This window comes from Leucoraja erinacea, chromosome 22 (assembly GCF_028641065.1).
Source record: "Leucoraja erinacea ecotype New England chromosome 22, Leri_hhj_1, whole genome shotgun sequence".
NCBI classification, from domain to species: domain Eukaryota; kingdom Metazoa; phylum Chordata; class Chondrichthyes; order Rajiformes; family Rajidae; genus Leucoraja; species Leucoraja erinaceus.
The window spans coordinates 24739487-24757360 of NC_073398.1; the positions used below are offsets into that span (position 1 = coordinate 24739487).

The 17874-nt window shown below is 39.7% G+C and overlaps 1 protein-coding gene across 1 annotated transcript in view; it reads left to right on the forward strand.

The window, feature by feature from the left end:
• The window catches only part of dennd6b (DENN/MADD domain containing 6B), a 50108-nt gene extending 36073 nt beyond the window's left edge, over positions 1–14035 (forward strand). Inside the window, exons 14-20 of the mRNA XM_055653206.1 lie at positions 3806–3870; positions 5941–6030; positions 6287–6340; positions 7327–7436; positions 9717–9819; positions 10834–10908; positions 12594–14035. Of these exons, the coding sequence (XP_055509181.1) occupies positions 3806–3870; positions 5941–6030; positions 6287–6340; positions 7327–7436; positions 9717–9819; positions 10834–10908; positions 12594–12716 (620 nt within the window). The 3' untranslated portion in view covers positions 12717–14035. The remainder of the gene's footprint in view (positions 1–3805; positions 3871–5940; positions 6031–6286; positions 6341–7326; positions 7437–9716; positions 9820–10833; positions 10909–12593) is intronic.
• The last annotated feature ends 3839 nt before the right edge of the window (positions 14036–17874 follow it).

Genomic DNA, 17874 nt, shown 5'->3' on the forward strand with positions numbered 1-17874 from the left:
CAAGGCAGTGTGAAGTATAGATGGAGTCAATTGTAGCCTCATTTGCACAATGGACTGGCTATGTCCAGGACTCTGCAGTTTCTTGCTGTCCAGAGCAAAGCAGTTTGCCATACTGAAGTGAGTAAATCCTCTCTTTCAAATGTGAGCAATTCCCATCCATTGATGTGAGGCTTACTGGTCCATTATTTCCGGGATTATCCCTACTTCCCTTCTGAAACAAAGGAACTATATGGGCTGCCCCTCAGTCCTCCGGGACCTCACCTGTGGCTAGAGAGGATACAAAAAACATTGTCAAGGTCTCGGCAATTTGCACTCTTTATTCTCTCTCAGCACCATCACCTTCTTGATCTTTCAAAGCTCCAACATATTTGTATACCCACACTGTTCTTCCTGTTCTTGGGGAATACCACTGCAGAGTACTCAGTAGCTCACCAACATTCTCTGATCCCAAGTACGAATTCCCTCCTTCATCCTTGAATGATCCTAAATTCTGCAGTTACTCTCTTCTACGTAATGCATGCATAAAATACCTTGGTCTTCTCTTTAATCCGATTTGCCAAATATATTTCATGGCTGCTTTTGGCCCTCCTAATTTTCTGCTTGAGTTTTTTCCTGGTTTCTTTCTATTCCTCAAATACCCTGTCTGATTTTATCTTCCTAAACCTTACACATACTTTCCCTTTTTAACCACATTTACAATATCTCTCGTTCCCTAATCTTGTCATACTTGCCCCTCTTCCGTATTGGAACAATGTTGCTGTACTGAGGGATAGCCAAGTCTATCCTTCATTGCTGGCAGCTGTAAAGTGGGAAGCGCCTTAAAAAGGACAGTGCCGCTGGGGGGGGGGGGGGGGGGGGGGGGGGGTGGAGTGGAGAAGAGTTCCTTCCACAGCGTGTGGGGAGTCTGCCAGCAACTCACTCAACAAACAACGGCTCTGATCCCTATGGCACACCATTGGTCACAGAACACCAGTCTGAACACACACTGACTCGGTCCACTAAGCCAATTTTGTACCCAATTGGTGAGCTCCCCCTGGATCCCATGGTATCCAATCTTCCAGATTAGTTTCCATGCGGGATCTTGTCATAAGGGCCTTGCTAAAGGTTATATAGAGAGTGTCTACTGCCCTGCCCTCGTCAATGTCTTCATAATCCCTTTAAAAACGTAATCAAACTTGTAAGAAACGATTTCCCACACACCCTAGAGTGTGCACGGCTAATGTTAAAATAAATAGTACGAAGGAACTCTCTGGCAACTGCAGTATAAAGTGATCATATACATTAATTGTTGGATTATTTCTTCTGACTATTGGTACAATTCCGTACATTATTCCATACTTATCCAAAGGTTCAAGTTATTGGCAATGGTACCGTAAATGCTTACTTCCTTTAAGACTTCTGGAAACCATAGCTTGCAGACATTGGGACCTTCTTCTTGAACTTAGCATGACTGGGAGAAGGAGGATAAAACTGAGAAGAGGAGGGGGGGAGAAATTGGAATTCTATCTGCTGGAATTTACAGAGGAAATTTGGAACCTAAACATCTTAATTACATTTCAAAAACTTAAGGAAACTTAAGTACTTAAGGAAATGCATGGAGAAAATTAGTTGCAACAATCATTATTCCAATTTCAGAGCAGGGCATGGAGCCTGTTTCTTCACGTGTAAAGATAACAGTGATTTTAAATAAATGTGTCAGGGTGCTCACAAATTTCCTACTGGAGATAAAAACAATATTTCATAGTTCACTGTACACCTCTACAAAAAAGGCATGATTAATTATTTTCATGAAGTTTAATCTCACGCCCTCTTTCCAAAGACAAATAGTGAGAATGATCACAGTTCGGGGTGCATTTGTTCTGCAGGTCTCCCCATGGTGTGGGGAGCAATAGGAATACAGTGAAACTCATGCTGCCTGAAGTTTCCATCATCAGGAGGCAATATCTAACCAATTCAGTTCATTCCAAATGAAGGAATGGCTGAGACCAAGAGATACAAGAAACCCAAAGATTTGTGCTCCAAGGCTCGACTTTTCTATTATACATTCATTACTGGCAATAACCCAACAATGTCAAAGATTGTCCAGGTATGTCCTTTGAGCAAAGTGCTGGATTAATCTAATTTGTCTAATCGTTGACTCATCAGTTATTCATCTACCAGTGGGCGGCATGGTGGCACAATGGTAGAGTTACAGCGCCAGAGATCTAGGTTCGATTCTGACTCCGGGAGCTTGTCTGTAGCGAGTTTGTACGCTCTCCCTGTGCACTGCGTGGGTTTGCTTTGGGATATCCGGTTTCCTCCCACACTGCAAAGATGTACAGGTGTGTAGGTTAATTGGCTTGATATAATTGTAAATTGTCCCTAGTGTGTGTGGGATAGGTTAGTGTTTGGGGATTGGCATGGACTTGGTGGGCCGAAGGGCCTGTTTCCGAGCTATATCTCTAAACTACAGTGCTATTAAGTGGTTCTTAACTAGTATCCTGCATGCTGTTGTTAACGGGGGTTTACCCCTCGACAAAAAAAAGCCATATTTCAGAGGAGATGGGAGTGATTATCTTTGAAATTAAGGCAACAGTTGACTAGATGTGGCATTATGGAGCCCAGGTAATATTGACTATCAGTGGAAAAAGTATAATTGTCCATTGACTAGAATTATAACTTGAAAAAAGAAAAATTGTGGATGTTGAAGGTTCAGTCATCTCAGCCCTAGGATATTGCTGTACGAGTTCCTGAAGTTTCCTGGTCCATACACATGGCACATTAGACTGAAGGTGATTGCAAGTACTTCAACCACGTCTTTGAAACTTGCTTGCTCTGCTCTTCTTGAGTTTGAGATGAAGTTGACATTCCATCTCCAGTTTACTGTTTAATTGTCTTCCATTTTAATTTATAATTAATCTGCAATTAGAAACATAGAAACATAGAAATTAGGTGCAGGAGTAGGCCATTCGGCCCTTCGAGCCTGCACCGCCATTCAATATGATCATGGTTGATCATCCAACTCAGTATCCTGTACCTGCCTTCTCTCCATACCCTTTGATCCCCTTAGCCACAAGGGCCACATCTAACTCCCTTTTAAATATAGCCAATTAACTGGCCTCAGCTACCCTCTATGGCAGAGAGTTCCAGAGATTCACCACTCTCTGTATGAAAAAAGTTTTTCTCATCTCGGTTTTAAAGGATTTCCCCCTTATCCTTATCCTTAAGCTGTGACCCCTTGTCCTGGACTTCCCCAACATCGGGAACAATCCTCCTGCATCTAGCCTGTCCAACCCCTTAAGAATTTTGTAAGTTTCTATAAGATCCCCTCTCAATCTCCTAAATTCTAGAGAGTATAAACCAAGTCTATCCAGTCTTTCTTCATAAGACAGTCCTGACATCCCAGGAATCAGTCTGGTGAACCTTCTCTGCACTCCTTCTATGGCAATAATGTCCTTCCTCAGATTTGGAGACCAAATCATGTTTTTGGATGTGGCCATCAATAGAATGGGTGGTGAGTCACATTTTAGAACTGGCAAAGTTACCCCCATACTATTGCTGGGTAGGTGTTTGTTTTCAGATGCACTACTGATGAAGGAGCAGATTTATATTTCCAAGTGAAGACAGTTCAATACTGGAGGGAACCTGCTGTTAGAGATGTTCTCGTCCTCTTGCTGGACTTGTTCCTCGTGGTGGGAGAATTTGTTCCAATTTGAACAGTAGAGAAAAAAAAACAAAAAACTATTGCAGGTTATCACAACTCGTGTTCAAATTGTGCACTGAAGGAAAAAAAATATTAATATTTTTTTCTCTAATTTATGTGCAGGTATCTATACATCTTACAGAACTTTTCTACACAAGGACAAAGCACTTATTAAACGACTTCTAAAGGTAATTGTTTTAATTTGAGGAGGTAGATTATTAATATTGGGTTGAGTCATGAATTCCTTTGGGAGGTATGAACGTGATTACCGTATTTCCAAGCAATGAAGACGCTATTTTTTACCCCAAAATAAGGCACAAAAATTTACATGGTTCTTGCAATCTACAATCCACTGCAATCTATGGAATATCAGAGCAGGCTTGAGATGCTGAAAAGCCTCCTTTATCTTTCTATTTTTTACCCATACCAAATACATTCTGTCGTGCTACCTACCCATAATCATTCTTTACATTTTAATGAAACAAAGGGTTTTTTTTATGGTCAAAAACACATGTTTATATAACATTTGCAAAGAAATATGACTTTCTAAAAGTTAGCAATGATTGTGCAGAATCTATTTGCCATGTACACTTCAATGCACAGCAGATCTGTAAGTCTTCAATTTACAGCAGCGGGACATACATTTTATCTAAGGATAGGTTTATTATTGTTATATGTACTGAGGTACAGTGAAAAGCTATGTTGTGCATGCTATCCAAATAGATATACCATACATAATCCCAATCAGTTCAAACTCAAGTAAAATAGATGGAGCAAAGGGGAAGATATAGAATGCAGAATATAGTTCTCAGCATTGTGGCGCATCTCTAAACAAAGTCCAATGTCCTCAATTGAGCAAAGATGAACAGTTCCCTAGCTTATTCAGAAGCCTGATAATGGTGGGGAAGAAGCTGTTCCTGAGTCTGGTGGTGCGTGCTTTCAAGCTTCTGTACCTTCTGTAAGACAGGAGCAAGGGTAAGAAGGAATGAACGGGGTGGAACAAGTCTTTGATTATGTTGGCTGCTTTTCCAATGCAGTGTGAAATGTTGATGGGAGTCTCGTATCTGTGAGGAATTGGGCTACATCTGCAACACAGCAATTTTTGCGGTCTTTGGCAGAGGCATTTCCAAACTAAGCTGTGATGCAACCTCATAAGGTTTTTATGGTACATCAGTTAAAGTCATTGGAGAAATGTCAAATTTCCACAGCCTCCTCGGGAAGTAGATGCAATGGTGTGCCTTCTATACATTTTGGTGTACACGGTCTAATACGTTTTTGCTTGGTTTTGACTCTTAGCAGGCAACAATGGAAAGCATTAAGCTGTGGCCTTTCCCCATTTATCTTGGTGGTATATGTAGTGCATCCCATTGCAAACCTAACTGTACTTTAAAATGTGTTGGTTCACACCATTCTGTCATGGACAACTCCTTGCATTGGAAAAAAAATACATTTTGGGTAGTACGATTATGCCTTCCCTGAGTTAATAGTTTTCAAGCAGCAGTTTATATTTGTCTCAGTCTGTATAGAGCATTGTCCCATGTTGTGCATTTGATCATAATGAACCCTGGGAGAGATAACTAATCACTTTCAAGATTTTTGCAAACTACGTTGCGGAAGGGAAGGGTCTCATCTCCATGCAGTAAACTTGCTGGCATCATGTAATGCACAAATCTTGGGCAGTGTGTGAATGATTTAATGGGGTGATTCTTTCCTGTTATCAGCCAGGAAATGACTGTGTTTGGTTGAAAGTTCTGATGGTGTGGCATTTGACCAAATGACTTTGATAGTCTACTTATGTAATCATTGCACAGGATCTGACAACATTTTCTGCAGGGTCCCAAGTCTGCATATTCCAATGTAGACTATTTATATGCTTTACAAGCAGAGGCGTATAATACCAGACCTTTCTGTTGTTGGATTGTTGTTTCCAATTAGAATGTAACATATTTTTGGAAAGATGACAAAGCCATCAAGCATGCAGAGATTTACCAGAGTGGTATCAGATAAAGAATTTCATTTAAGTTGAGAAAATGGAAAGTCAAGGATAGTTTTCTTTGTAATAGGGAAAGTACAATGGTAATTCAATAGACCTCTAAAATTCGACATTAGTAAATCAGAGATTTTCTTTCCTAATTGCTGACAGCACAGTTATAAGATGTTTAGAAATATCTGTTTGATGTTTTCATATTTTAAGAGTGCTAATACATCCTAAGACATGCTATGTTTGCCCTTCTTTTCCTGTCTCAAATGACTTGCAGGGTATTCAAAGAAAGCGCCCATCAGAAGTACAGAGTGCCATTGTCCGCCGCCACTTACTGGAGCTGACTCAGAGTTTCATTATTCCCCTGGTGAGCTATTTGTTTTGAGTTTAGGATTTACAAAACTGAAAATAATCTGCAATGGAAATGTCTACATTTTTTAAAAAAGTAACTAGATTTCATCCTGGGTGTTAGCCCAGCCAGAACACCATGATTTTATGATGTCCTTGAAGATTTCAATGAGCTTTAAACCAAACAAGTCAGAGGATGTTTATGAAGGGAGTTTTAAATGATCTATGGGAAACAGAAGTTTGTACAGACATTCTTTATCTTCTTTTCCTTTCAGGAGAGATATGTTGCTAGTCTGATGCCTCTTCAGAGGACCATCACGGCTTGGAAGGTAAAACTGAATAGTGCTGAGAAACTCTGATTTCATGTTCCATTTCTATACTTGAAAACCTAGGTTCTTTAGTAACTTGTCAGTTTCTTTGTTGAACTAAATTAAGGCGCATGTTGCAATCAAAAGCACTTGAACAATTGGTTGGGAAGAAAGACAAACTGTAAGAAAGAGGACTGCTGCTCTAAAGTTTATCTTGCGGTAAAGATCATGGGAAGATACCAAAAGTGACCCTGCCATTGAAAAGATGTACCTTTTATCACTACTTTGTTAACCTCTTCTAAGTCAACTCCACCATTACATTACCTTCAATTCTAAGAGCTCTTACTTTTATTAAGGACCTCTTATGAATTATGTCCATAACCTGTTTAGGTCTGTGAGAGGGGATTCATTGGTCACAACTTTATTCTCATTCTCTCTGACCGAGTTGTATTTCTCCAGGAGTTCAGCCTCCAATGCAGACTCAAAAAGATGTAATGAGGCCACCAACGCATGCACTTTGTGCAACAGTAGTTTGGTGCATTAATGCAAGTAGTGATCTGCACTGATATTTGCTGTAGCAATAATATTCCCTATGGTGTGTCAGAGCTGGTTGGTGTACCAGAGCATGCAAAGCAAATCCAGGAACTTGTTCTTGCTGTGTTAGAGCCATACAACATGGAACCAGGCCTTTCGGCTCGACTTCCTGACACCGACCAAAATGCCCCATCTACACTAGTCCCACCTTCCTGCATTTGGCCATATCCTTTCAAACCTTTCCTATCTCATCTTGGTGTTATTGGTGAATTTAATTGAAAATCAGGACTTCTGAAAGCTATAATAGAGGAACTTTGGAAAGTAGATCTGAACTATTCTCATTTTGATTTCAGAGAGCCATGGAATAAGTAATGACACTTTGTCAAGAGTTTGAAAGATTTCTTGAGTATAAATGGAAATGCTCTCTCAACAGAAAGCTAATTATTTTATTTATTTTGCCTGTTTTTAATCAGAACCCTCCGCAGATTCGGCCCTTTAACCAAGAGGAATTCATGAAGACGTTGGAGCATGCAGGGCCACAGCTGACATCTGTGCTTAAAGGAGATTGGGTGGGATTATACAGGTAGAGCATGGCTTTACTCTAACTGAAAATATAATTGAGTGAATCATGAAGTAATGAAGTCTATTGTTTTGGGGAGTGCCAAAATTATATTTTGTGATCAGTCAAAAATTCAATTTTGGCTTCCCACCCAAACCACCCCCTCCCCAGGTACCTACCCCAGCAACCGCAGAAGATGCAACACCTGCCCCTATACCTCCTCCTTCGACTCTGTCCAGAGACCCCGACAGTCCTTTCAGGTTAGGCAGAGGTTCACTTGCACCTCCTCCAATCTCATCTTCTGTATCCGTTGTTCAAGATGTGGACCCGTACATCGGCGAGACCAAACGTAGACTGGGCGATCGTTTCATTGAACACCTTCGCTCAGCCCACCTGAACCTACCAGATTTCCCAGTTGCTAAACACTTTAAGTCTCATTCCCACACAGACCTTTCTGTCCTAGGTCTCCTCCATTGTCAGGGTGAGGCTAAACGCAAATTGGAGGAACAGCATCTCATATTTCACTTGAGCAGCTTGCAGCCCAGTGGTATGAATATTGATTTCTCACTTCAGGTAGCCCTGGTATTCCCTCTCTCTCTATCCCTCCCCCACCCAAGTCATACTATTTTCACCCAACAAACAGCTAACAATGGCTGTTTCCTTTATTATCGTTACTTTTTTGCATATCTTTTATTCATTGTTCTTTATCTCTCTACATCATCGTCTATATCTTTCATTTCCCTTATCCTTAACCAGTCTGAAGAAGGGTCTCGACCCGAAACATTACCCATTCCTTCTCTCCAGAGATGCTGCCTGTCCCACTGAGTTACTCCAGCTTTTTGTATCTATCTTCAGAGCCTTCTAAATATCTATTGACCCAGGTTGAAGTTGATGTCCTGAGCTTTACCTTGCATCAACTTCAACTCGTCTGGTAGTTGACAGCAGACAATCTTTATTCAGCTAGTTCCAAATGTTCACCACTGTCTGTGTGAAAAATCTGCCCCTCATATCTTCTTTAAATGTCTCCCATCCCACCTTAAACCTGTGCCCTCTAGTTCTAGATTCCTCTATCCTGGCAAAATGATTCTGATGATCTATCCTAACTATACCCCTTTATAAATGTAGATACGTGATTACCCCCTCAGCCTCCTAGTTTACAGTGAGAATGAAACTAGCCCATCCAAGCTCACCTCTTAGCTACAGGTCTCCATCCCTGGCTATATCCTGGAATCCATTATGCACTCTATTTCTACCACATTCTTCCTGTAGTATAACGACCAGAACTGTACACAATACACCAAATGCGGTCTAAACAATGTTTTGTACAGCTGGACATATTTCCTTCTATCTAGGCTAGTGGGAAACATAGAGCAGGAGAACTGTCCATCCAGAAGTGATTAGTGTGTTTTTAACCTTCACTTAAATATAGATTGGAAAAGGAGAAGTCCTAAATTTTAACTACTCTAACTTCAAAAAGCAATGATTATATTCAGCTGCACAATGTGCATCTACTCTCGTTGAGAAAGTGGTTGACAAAACAAAGGTCTTTTCCTAACCTGCCTTGGGTGTACATCAAGGACTTCCAACGTAACATCCACAAGACCCTGTTGAATTGCATCCCAGATCACAAGCCATTTCTTAGTGAAGACAGACATTGATGCAGACATTGCCTTCAGTACACCAGCAGAGCTTTTGTATTTTGGAGGGAGGTTTGAAGATAAGACCACAAGACCAGCAAATGCCGATAGCCACTGGGTGCCTGTGCCCACCCCCCTGAAAGCATGCAATGCAACATCGACTACCTATCAAGAGATAGAACCTATCAAGAGAGAGCTAGATAGGGCTCATAAAAATAGCGGTCAGGGGATATGGGGAGAAGGCAGGAACAGGGTACTGATTGGGGATGATCAGCCGTGATCACATTGAATGGCTCGTAGGGCACGAATGGCCTACTCCTGCACCTATTGTCTATGGAAAGGACCTCGGAGCACAAGAGATACCACCAGCACTGTCTATGCGAAATCCTCCAAAATCACTATTCGGATCAGTGAACAAATGAAAGTCTTCAATTCAGACCAAAATCCTCAATCTCTTTCGATGGGCAGGCTATGTCGCTCATTTGCTTGACACCAAACTCCTAAAATAGTTACCCTTTCCAGCCTCCAATCTTGCCAAGAGATTGCAATGATGGTTAATCAAATAATTTGGAATGTTCACAAAACCTAATTTTATATCGATTTTCATGTATATTATGTCTTAAAACGACAGGCAATTTTTCTGAGCAGGATTTCTTTTGTTTTTTAGACATTTTATTAAATCGCCCAATTTTGATGGCTGGTTTCGTATGAGGCACCAAGAGATGCGCAAGAAGTTGGATATTCTTCACTTTGAGGTGTTATGTCAGGCAGTAAGTTGTCAGTTCAGAGATTACATGGTTTGGATCATGGTGTTAATCACACCAATTACCTATAGCTTGTATCCCCTACTGTAATAAATCAGTAAATGCAAGCATGGAGATTTCTAATAATATTCCAGCCAATAATCTATTGCATTACTTGCAGATTTGAGCCCAGGAGAGGGGAAGAGTGGCACTTATTTCTGTTTGATGTCAGGAGAAGGGACGGTAGCAATACATATCTGGGTAGAATTTCTGTGGAATTCACAGATCCTACATTTAGCTGCATTTAAATCAGAGCCTTACAGTACAGAAGTGACATTAAGTCCATGATGCCCATGGTCTGGTCTTGTGAGTCTGACTTCCACAGTCTTTTCTCAAAGATTCACTTCTTCCCCCTGTATGTGTTCCTCAAAATCGATTTTGAATGCTACTATTAAATCTTCTGCAATCTTTTTAAAAGTTTATTTATTCCAGTGCAATCCAACTATTAGCAAATCAAGTATTAATTTCTTCTCATCAATACTTTTTTCCTTTTGGAATTATTTTAAATCTGTTTCCTTGGGCAATAGACCTTTCTGCCTCCAGAAACAATTTTTCATTATCTCCTCATGCCAGCCCTTAACTTGTTTAAATTAATTTGTATCTCCTCCCTTTATTCTATTTGCCAGAGAAGCATCATTTCATAGCACTCAAATCTATTTTAACTACCTAAATCTTTCTGATGTCCGCTGCATTTTGATACACTTTGAAATTATGTTCGAATACCCGAGTACAGCTCATTAACGAATATCAAAAAGGTAGTGTTCTGGAGAGTGAGCTATTTAAACACTATCGCATACCTCATTAAATGCTAGTAAGAAGTTAAGAACAAACTAATCCTTGTTTCAAAAGGATGAGAACAACATAATACAGAAATACATTGCAGCTATAGAAACATAAACAATTCAGAATCGAGGATAATTTAGCTCAGATACTGAGCGTTAATTCTGTCCTGTGTTTAATATTGGCCTTCCAATTTTGTAGGATCTACTCAAGTGGATTCGGGAAAAGTCTGAGGTGGAAATTGTGGACCTGGTTTTAAAACTTCGTGAAAAATTGGTAATACTCTATTTCCAATTGCACTTTTCTCTTTTAATTAGATTATGTTAGTGTTTTTTGAACTGGCAGCACATTATCAGAAAAAAATCTTAGAAATATTTTTAATTCCCATCCATGTCAGGATAGATGCATTAGTCACCGGTGAAATGGAATGAGTGGGCCTGTGCCATATAACCCTCTCTCATGCTTCTAGACAAATTGCTTATTTCAATCTCAACATCAGTTTTGGATTACTTCTGTTGCTCTATTATTAATCAAACTCTGTTGTCTTTCTCCATAGCAGTTTATGAAGATTGACATTGACTATGTGTTATACAAGAATTTTCCCGAACAGTCTGTGACCCATAGCGCTGCAGCCGGTAGCACTATATTTAGAACCAATAGCGCTGCAGCCAACAGCTGTTTAAATTCCCACACATTAAGCCGACAGCGCTGTTTAAACCTTTGCGTGCCAAACCGGCAGCGCCGTATTACCTTTACACATCAAGTCTAGCGCTGTGTATTGCTTTATGCGCCAGTCTGTGGCTGATAGCACTTTGTTCCCAAAGGGGGGGGCTTGCTGGGATGCAGTCCCCTCCCATTGGCAATTGTTTGAATTTGGGAACATCGCAATTGGCCAGGACTTACCAGCAGTTACTTCAACGGCTGATTTCTTACCTGTATAAAGGCAGGTGCCAGGAAGCCATAAATTAGTTTTTGTATGAGAGGGGGTCACCGATGGCCTGAGTCGCGATCAGCTCCGCGGATGAAGGCAGAAAGAGAGAGGGAGGGAGGTGTGCATACCAAGACAAGTATTCTTTTTGTTCTCTTGCCAATAAATCTGATGTGTTCATGTATGAGAGGGGTTTACCGACGGGCTGAGTCATGATCAGCGCTGCGGACAGAGGCAGGGAGAGAGAGGTGTGTGCTGCTGTAAAACTGGACCCCGCGCATATCGAGACAAGTAGTTTTTGTCCTCTCTTGCCAATAAAACTGATTTGCAACTAAACAAATGTGAGCCTTTTTCAGTTCTACTAGTCAGATCCTTGAACCTGTTCCCTTGTAACATTATGCTCTCTGCAGAGATCACATTTTAACTTTAATTAGAGCCTTTTCATCAAAACATTTTAATCAGTTGATTTGGAGAAGTTATGTTGCCTGCATATTTCCCATCTATGAATGATGACTCAACAGTCCAGCATTTCATCAGATTTGTTCATCCTTTGTCACAGCAAGAATGTTTTCAACCATTTATTTTGCTCATTTACCCGTTAATTAATCCATAACTTGACTGTCCTTTGATTAGAAATGAACAGTAAATAGCGTAACTGGAGGAAGGCAAATCATAATATAGTATTGATGGGGTAAGTGAGTTGGAAAAACCATTGTCAAAGTTGTGCAGTGTGAGAAGGTGCGAGGTCATTAATTTTAGACCTGATAAAGTTAAATGAACATGTTGTCCAGATTTTGAGAAAATAGTAATTATAGAACAACAGTAAAATTCAGAAATACTTGTTTATAAATAAATCAAATCTACAGGTACAAGAAACGTTTAGAAAATGAATGGAATGCTTTTCTCAAGTCTTGAAAATCTTTACAAATTCCAAAAACAACTGCATCTACTGAAAGTCAGTTAGTTTAGTCCTATTTATGCTTAACTCTTTTCTCAGCTCGATTTAATTTAATTCGTATGTTTCTTTATTCAGATAAAAGCAAGAGTCCACCAGCTGCCAGTGAGAGAAGACCTACTGGAGAAGCTGGAGTTATATGTGGAAACAGTTATTAGCTCCTTGCCTCATGATCTACAAGTGGTGCTGCATCGACATTGATTTGAACAAACAAGTGATTTGCAGCACATCCTTTGAGAGAAATCTCACCTTCTGTTTTCCATATTCCGAGTCATCCATTGCACAAAGCTACCTAGTTTGATACAGTGGTGCCACACAGACAGATTTAATTCCAAATGATGAACTAAGATGCCTGTCAATTTTTATAAAGAAATCACCTGATTAATGTAAACAGTTTTAAACTCGCAATGTAGTTTGTTGGCTGCATTGTAAAATCTTATGATCAATCAGTTGCATGAATGTAAGCTGCATGGCATGACTGTACCCTGATCTTGATGTAATCCAATCTATTTAATGTGAGATTACAGAACTGGCCAATGTAGCTAAATTCTTCTATTTCTCCCCAATGAGGGGAGTGGAGAGGTTTTGGTTAAATTGTATTAATTCTATAATCTTGGCAGAAGAGTTCTTTAAGTGTTATTGATTGGTACTTTAATTTTAATATAATAGGAAAGCTCTGAAGAAATGCAGAAAGTTGAAATAACTGGTTTGCCTTAAGAATGTGACATAAGAACTGAGAAGAAAGTAGAGCAGTTGGATAGGATAACTGCAGCTGAAGTAGATCCCTTCACCCTTTCTGCAACAGCAAGAATGTTTTGAACTATTTATTTTGCTCACTTACCTGTAATTTATCCTTGACTGTCCTTTGATTGGAAATGTACTGTAAGTAGTGTAACTGGACGAAATAAGTCATAAGACAGTATTAATGGATTAAATGAGCTGGAAAAAACATTGTTGGTGTAGGAGGATGTGAAGTCATCCATATTAGATGTAATATAGTTAAATAAACTTCTAGATTTTGAGAAAGTAGTTATTTTCAAACCACAAAATTCATAAATCCTTGTACATAAATAATTCAAACCCAATGGACAGGGCCCAATGGAAGACAATGTTCTAAATTGACCACTTTTCATTTTAAACACTCTTGCGACAACGTACCAGAGAACTACAAATGGTGTGCTTCTATTCAAATACAGTAGAAGAGATAAAGGATATTTTAGGCTAACACTTTCAGTGAATTATGTACATACTCTCCATTCAACAGCACTCCCCAGGGTCTTCCCATTCGTTGTGTATCCCTTGCCTGATTTAACTTCACAATATGCATCACTACTTGTCAGAGTTAAAATCCATTTATCATCCTACCTTGCCTTTCCAAATGCAAATAAATTCCATTCCACAGATATGGCAGAATAATTTGAATAGAATAATTTGAGTTTACTCACACAAAGAATCCAGAAACTGCTTAAACAATCTACCACAGACCAGTAATACAATTATTCGATTTCAATGCAAGGGACAAATTTCAGTGTTTTTTAATTATTGATATAAATATAAAGTATTGTCATTTCAGTTAATAATGTTAAATTAAAAATATTTTTTGCACATTTCTGGATTTAAAGAAACCGTTTTTGGCAGAAGTTTTTTTGCAGCTGAGAAAGCTCACTAAATTTGGCATATTTTGGCCACCTATTAAATTATTTTGCGGCATTGATTTGAACGTCTCTTTCTGTCCATCCTTCTAGCACTAATGTAAAAGAAAACCTGCTGCATGTCTGAAATCAAAACAAAATGCTGGAAATATTCCTGCAATTGCGGGAAGAGAAACTGACTAGACATTTCAGGTCAAAGGCCTTTCATCAGAATCACGAGGACAGTTATATTGCAGAAGCCCCTTCTGCTGAGAATCATACTTACTGTCTTGGAAAGTTCCAGCTGGGAACAACTTGAGGCAAGTAAGAGCTTTTATTGCTGGTTTTCCATATCTGCCTTCCCTCCACTCATAATCCCTGACCATGCACAATCAGCTTCCACCTCTGTCAAGTAGGCTCAGCAAGTTCACCCAACAGTGCTTAGTCATCTATATCTTTACTAGTTTTGCTTATGCAGCATTTCTGACACTCTTCTGCTTGGATCGTAGTTTTTCATCCCAAAAATATTGGTGAAACAGATGGGTTGTCGTAATAATTGAATCATTTCATGATCACTATTAGACCTAGATTTTTATGTTTATTCAAATACACCAAATTTAATTTAGATTCCACAGCTCAACAATAGAATTTGAATTTGTCACTTTGGATTATTTAAAAGCTTCTAAACTAACAGTTTGGTAACAAAACACTTCTGGAAGAAATAAATCTGGGTTTAGTTTAGTTTATTGTCACTTGTACCGAGGTACAGTGAAAAGCTTGTGGTGTATCTGGTGTTCATTTTCACTTATTTTCAATATAATTTTCATTAACTCTTGTCACTCACACAGAAATGGTAAATTGGCCACTGAGTAATATAACGTGGAGAGTGTTAAGAGTACCGTATTCCACATATAGTGTTGTTAACCTGCTCCACCTTCCAATAAGATTATGAATGATCTTTTACTTGCGTCATTTTTCCCCAAAAACCTTTGGTTCTGATAACAATCCAGACATGACACCTTCAAGATTCTGTTTTTAATTTGGACCACAATTCCTCTAACTCTCTCAGCAATACATTCCTAGTTCTACCCATGTAATTGGTTTCTGACCAACTGGATTCTCCACTTTTTAAGGCTGGCGAGATTTGCAACATTTGAACAAAGCAGGCAGCATGGCCAGCAGAACTTTCAGACAGTATCTACCTCTCAGACCCTGTGATATCTACTTTCCCATTTTCCCCCACCTCTCCTCAGACTGAATGGCCTCATATACTATGGTAATATAACACCCTGGAAATTTCTGAGATTTATCCCCAGGATTCTGGGGGAAGCAAGGATGAGACTGCTGGGGCCGTGATAGAGATCTTTGTATCTTCTTTAGTCAGAAGACTGGGGAATAGCCAATGTTGTTCCTTTGCTTAGGAAAGGCCTCAAGCTTATCAGGAAATTTATAGGCTGAAGAACCTTACATCAGTTGTTGGGAAATTATTGGAAAAGGCTCTTAAGGACAGGATTTACTTACATTCAGAAAAGCATGGATTATTAGCAGTTCAACATGGCTTCGCGTGTGAGAGGTCCAGCCTCATAAATTTGATTAACCGTTATTAGGAAATGATGAAGATGTTCCTTATTGATCATCTTCATCATTTCCTAATGAAAGTTGATCAAATTTATGATTAGGGATGTGAAAGTCGTCCTTCATGTTTTGCTGGCCCAGACGATTAAGTCACACGTGAAACATGGTGAGTTGGTAAATTTGATCCAAAATTGACCTGGTCACAGAAGACAGAGGCTGATTGTAGAATGGCGTTTTTCTGACTGCAGATAATGGCGTTCCGTATGAATCAATGCTGGTACCTTTGTTGTTTGTCATCTATTTCAATGATCTAGATGAAAATATTGATGCTCCCATTAGTAATTTTTGCAGATGGCATGAAAATTGGTGGCATTATGGATAGCGAGAAGGCTGTTAAAGTATACAGCAGAATATAGATCAGTTGGAAATTTCGGCGGTGAAATGGCAGATGCAATTTAATCTGGAAAAGTACAAGTTGATGAGGACATTTTTGGAGGTCAGGTGCAAGTGCAAATTATACAGTAAACAGCAAAATCTTTAAGGGCATTAATGTACAGAGGGATCTAAGGATGCAAATCCAACCTATCTCCACCACCCCCCCCCCCCCATCTATAGTTCATGGTGCCTTGGGAAAGCAGCCAACAAAATCAAGGAGCATTCACACCCTTGTCTTTCCCTCATTCTCCCTTTCTCATCAGCCAGAAGTTACAAACACTTGGAGGCATGTGGCACAGATTAAGGAACAGCTTCTTCCCCACTGCTATCACACAAAGGAGATTTTCAAGACAATTTTGTTTTATATACACCTGGAACAGGCTGTCATGGGAGAATATCGAAACAGATTGTTTAAGAGGCATTTAGACACACCAAGAGGCAGAAACAGGAAGCAAGAAACAGGAAATAGGCGTCACTGTAGTATAGCTGCTGCTGCTGCTGCTTCACAGTGCCAGAGACCAGAGTTCGATCCTGGTTCTGTGGTTTGCACTTCTCCGTGACCAAGTTTCTCTGGGTGCTCCAGTTTCCTCCCATATACCGAAGACATGTGGGTTTGTAGGTTAATTAACATCTGTAAAATTCCCCTAGTGGGCGGGGAGTAGATGCAAAGTGGGATAACAAAACCGTGTGAATGGGTGATTGTTGGTCGGCATGGACCAGGTGGGCTGAAGGGCCTGTTTCCATGGTGTATCTTTTCATCAATCCATCAACCAAAAAATTAGAGGGATACTGCGGCTCATGAAATAAATGCTGGTCCTAATTTCAAGTGAATTGGAGTTTAAAAATAAGTAACCATTACAAGGCATTAGTGAGACCAATAGAGTAGTGTGAACGGGTTTAGCCCCCTTATGGAAACATATTATTTCATTGGAGGTGGATCAGGGGTTTCACAAGGATGACCCTTGGAACATCGCAGGCAATCGCAACCTTATTGAAATATTTGTAGGAAGTGAGACGGTAACTGCTCAGAGATTATTCCTCTCATTGGAAAAATAAAAGACATGGTATATTTTAACTAAAGGGTGTCCATATAAGATTGAGATGATGTATAAATTCTCTGAGAAATTCTGTTGGGAACTTCTGACACCGAGCTGTGGGAGGCAGGATCTTTGTGCACATAGATATTTCTAATTAGTAAGGGAATCAAGGGTTAAAGGGCATAAACAGGGAAAGTGGACTTGAGGGATGTTAAATTGGCCATAGAGAAAGGCAGAGCCATCTCAAGGGGCTGAAAGATAAAATACCTGTTGATGCTTCTGATGATCTTATCTACTTTTGTTTAACGTGAGAGAGAAAGTAATTCCAATCTGTCCATTACTGTCAAGTCAACAGCTCTAAAGTTCCTTGCCTTTCTCCAACAGTCCTACAACCACAAATATGGAAAAGAGGAACATATATGAAAAAGAAACTCCTTGCCACCAAATTATCAATTTCCCCTTTATCAGTTAACCTAGAAATAGCCATGCCATCACATCATTTGGTAAAGTGCCACAAGGCATGAGAATCACAAATTCATGTATATCTTGCCGTGAATTCAATGGAAAGGAAAAGTCACCATTTCACCTTTGCTCAGGTTTCTGATGCCTTGCTTCCAAACATTTCCTCAGGTACACAGGCAACATAATGGAACGAAGGAATCAAATCCTAAAAAAAGGGAG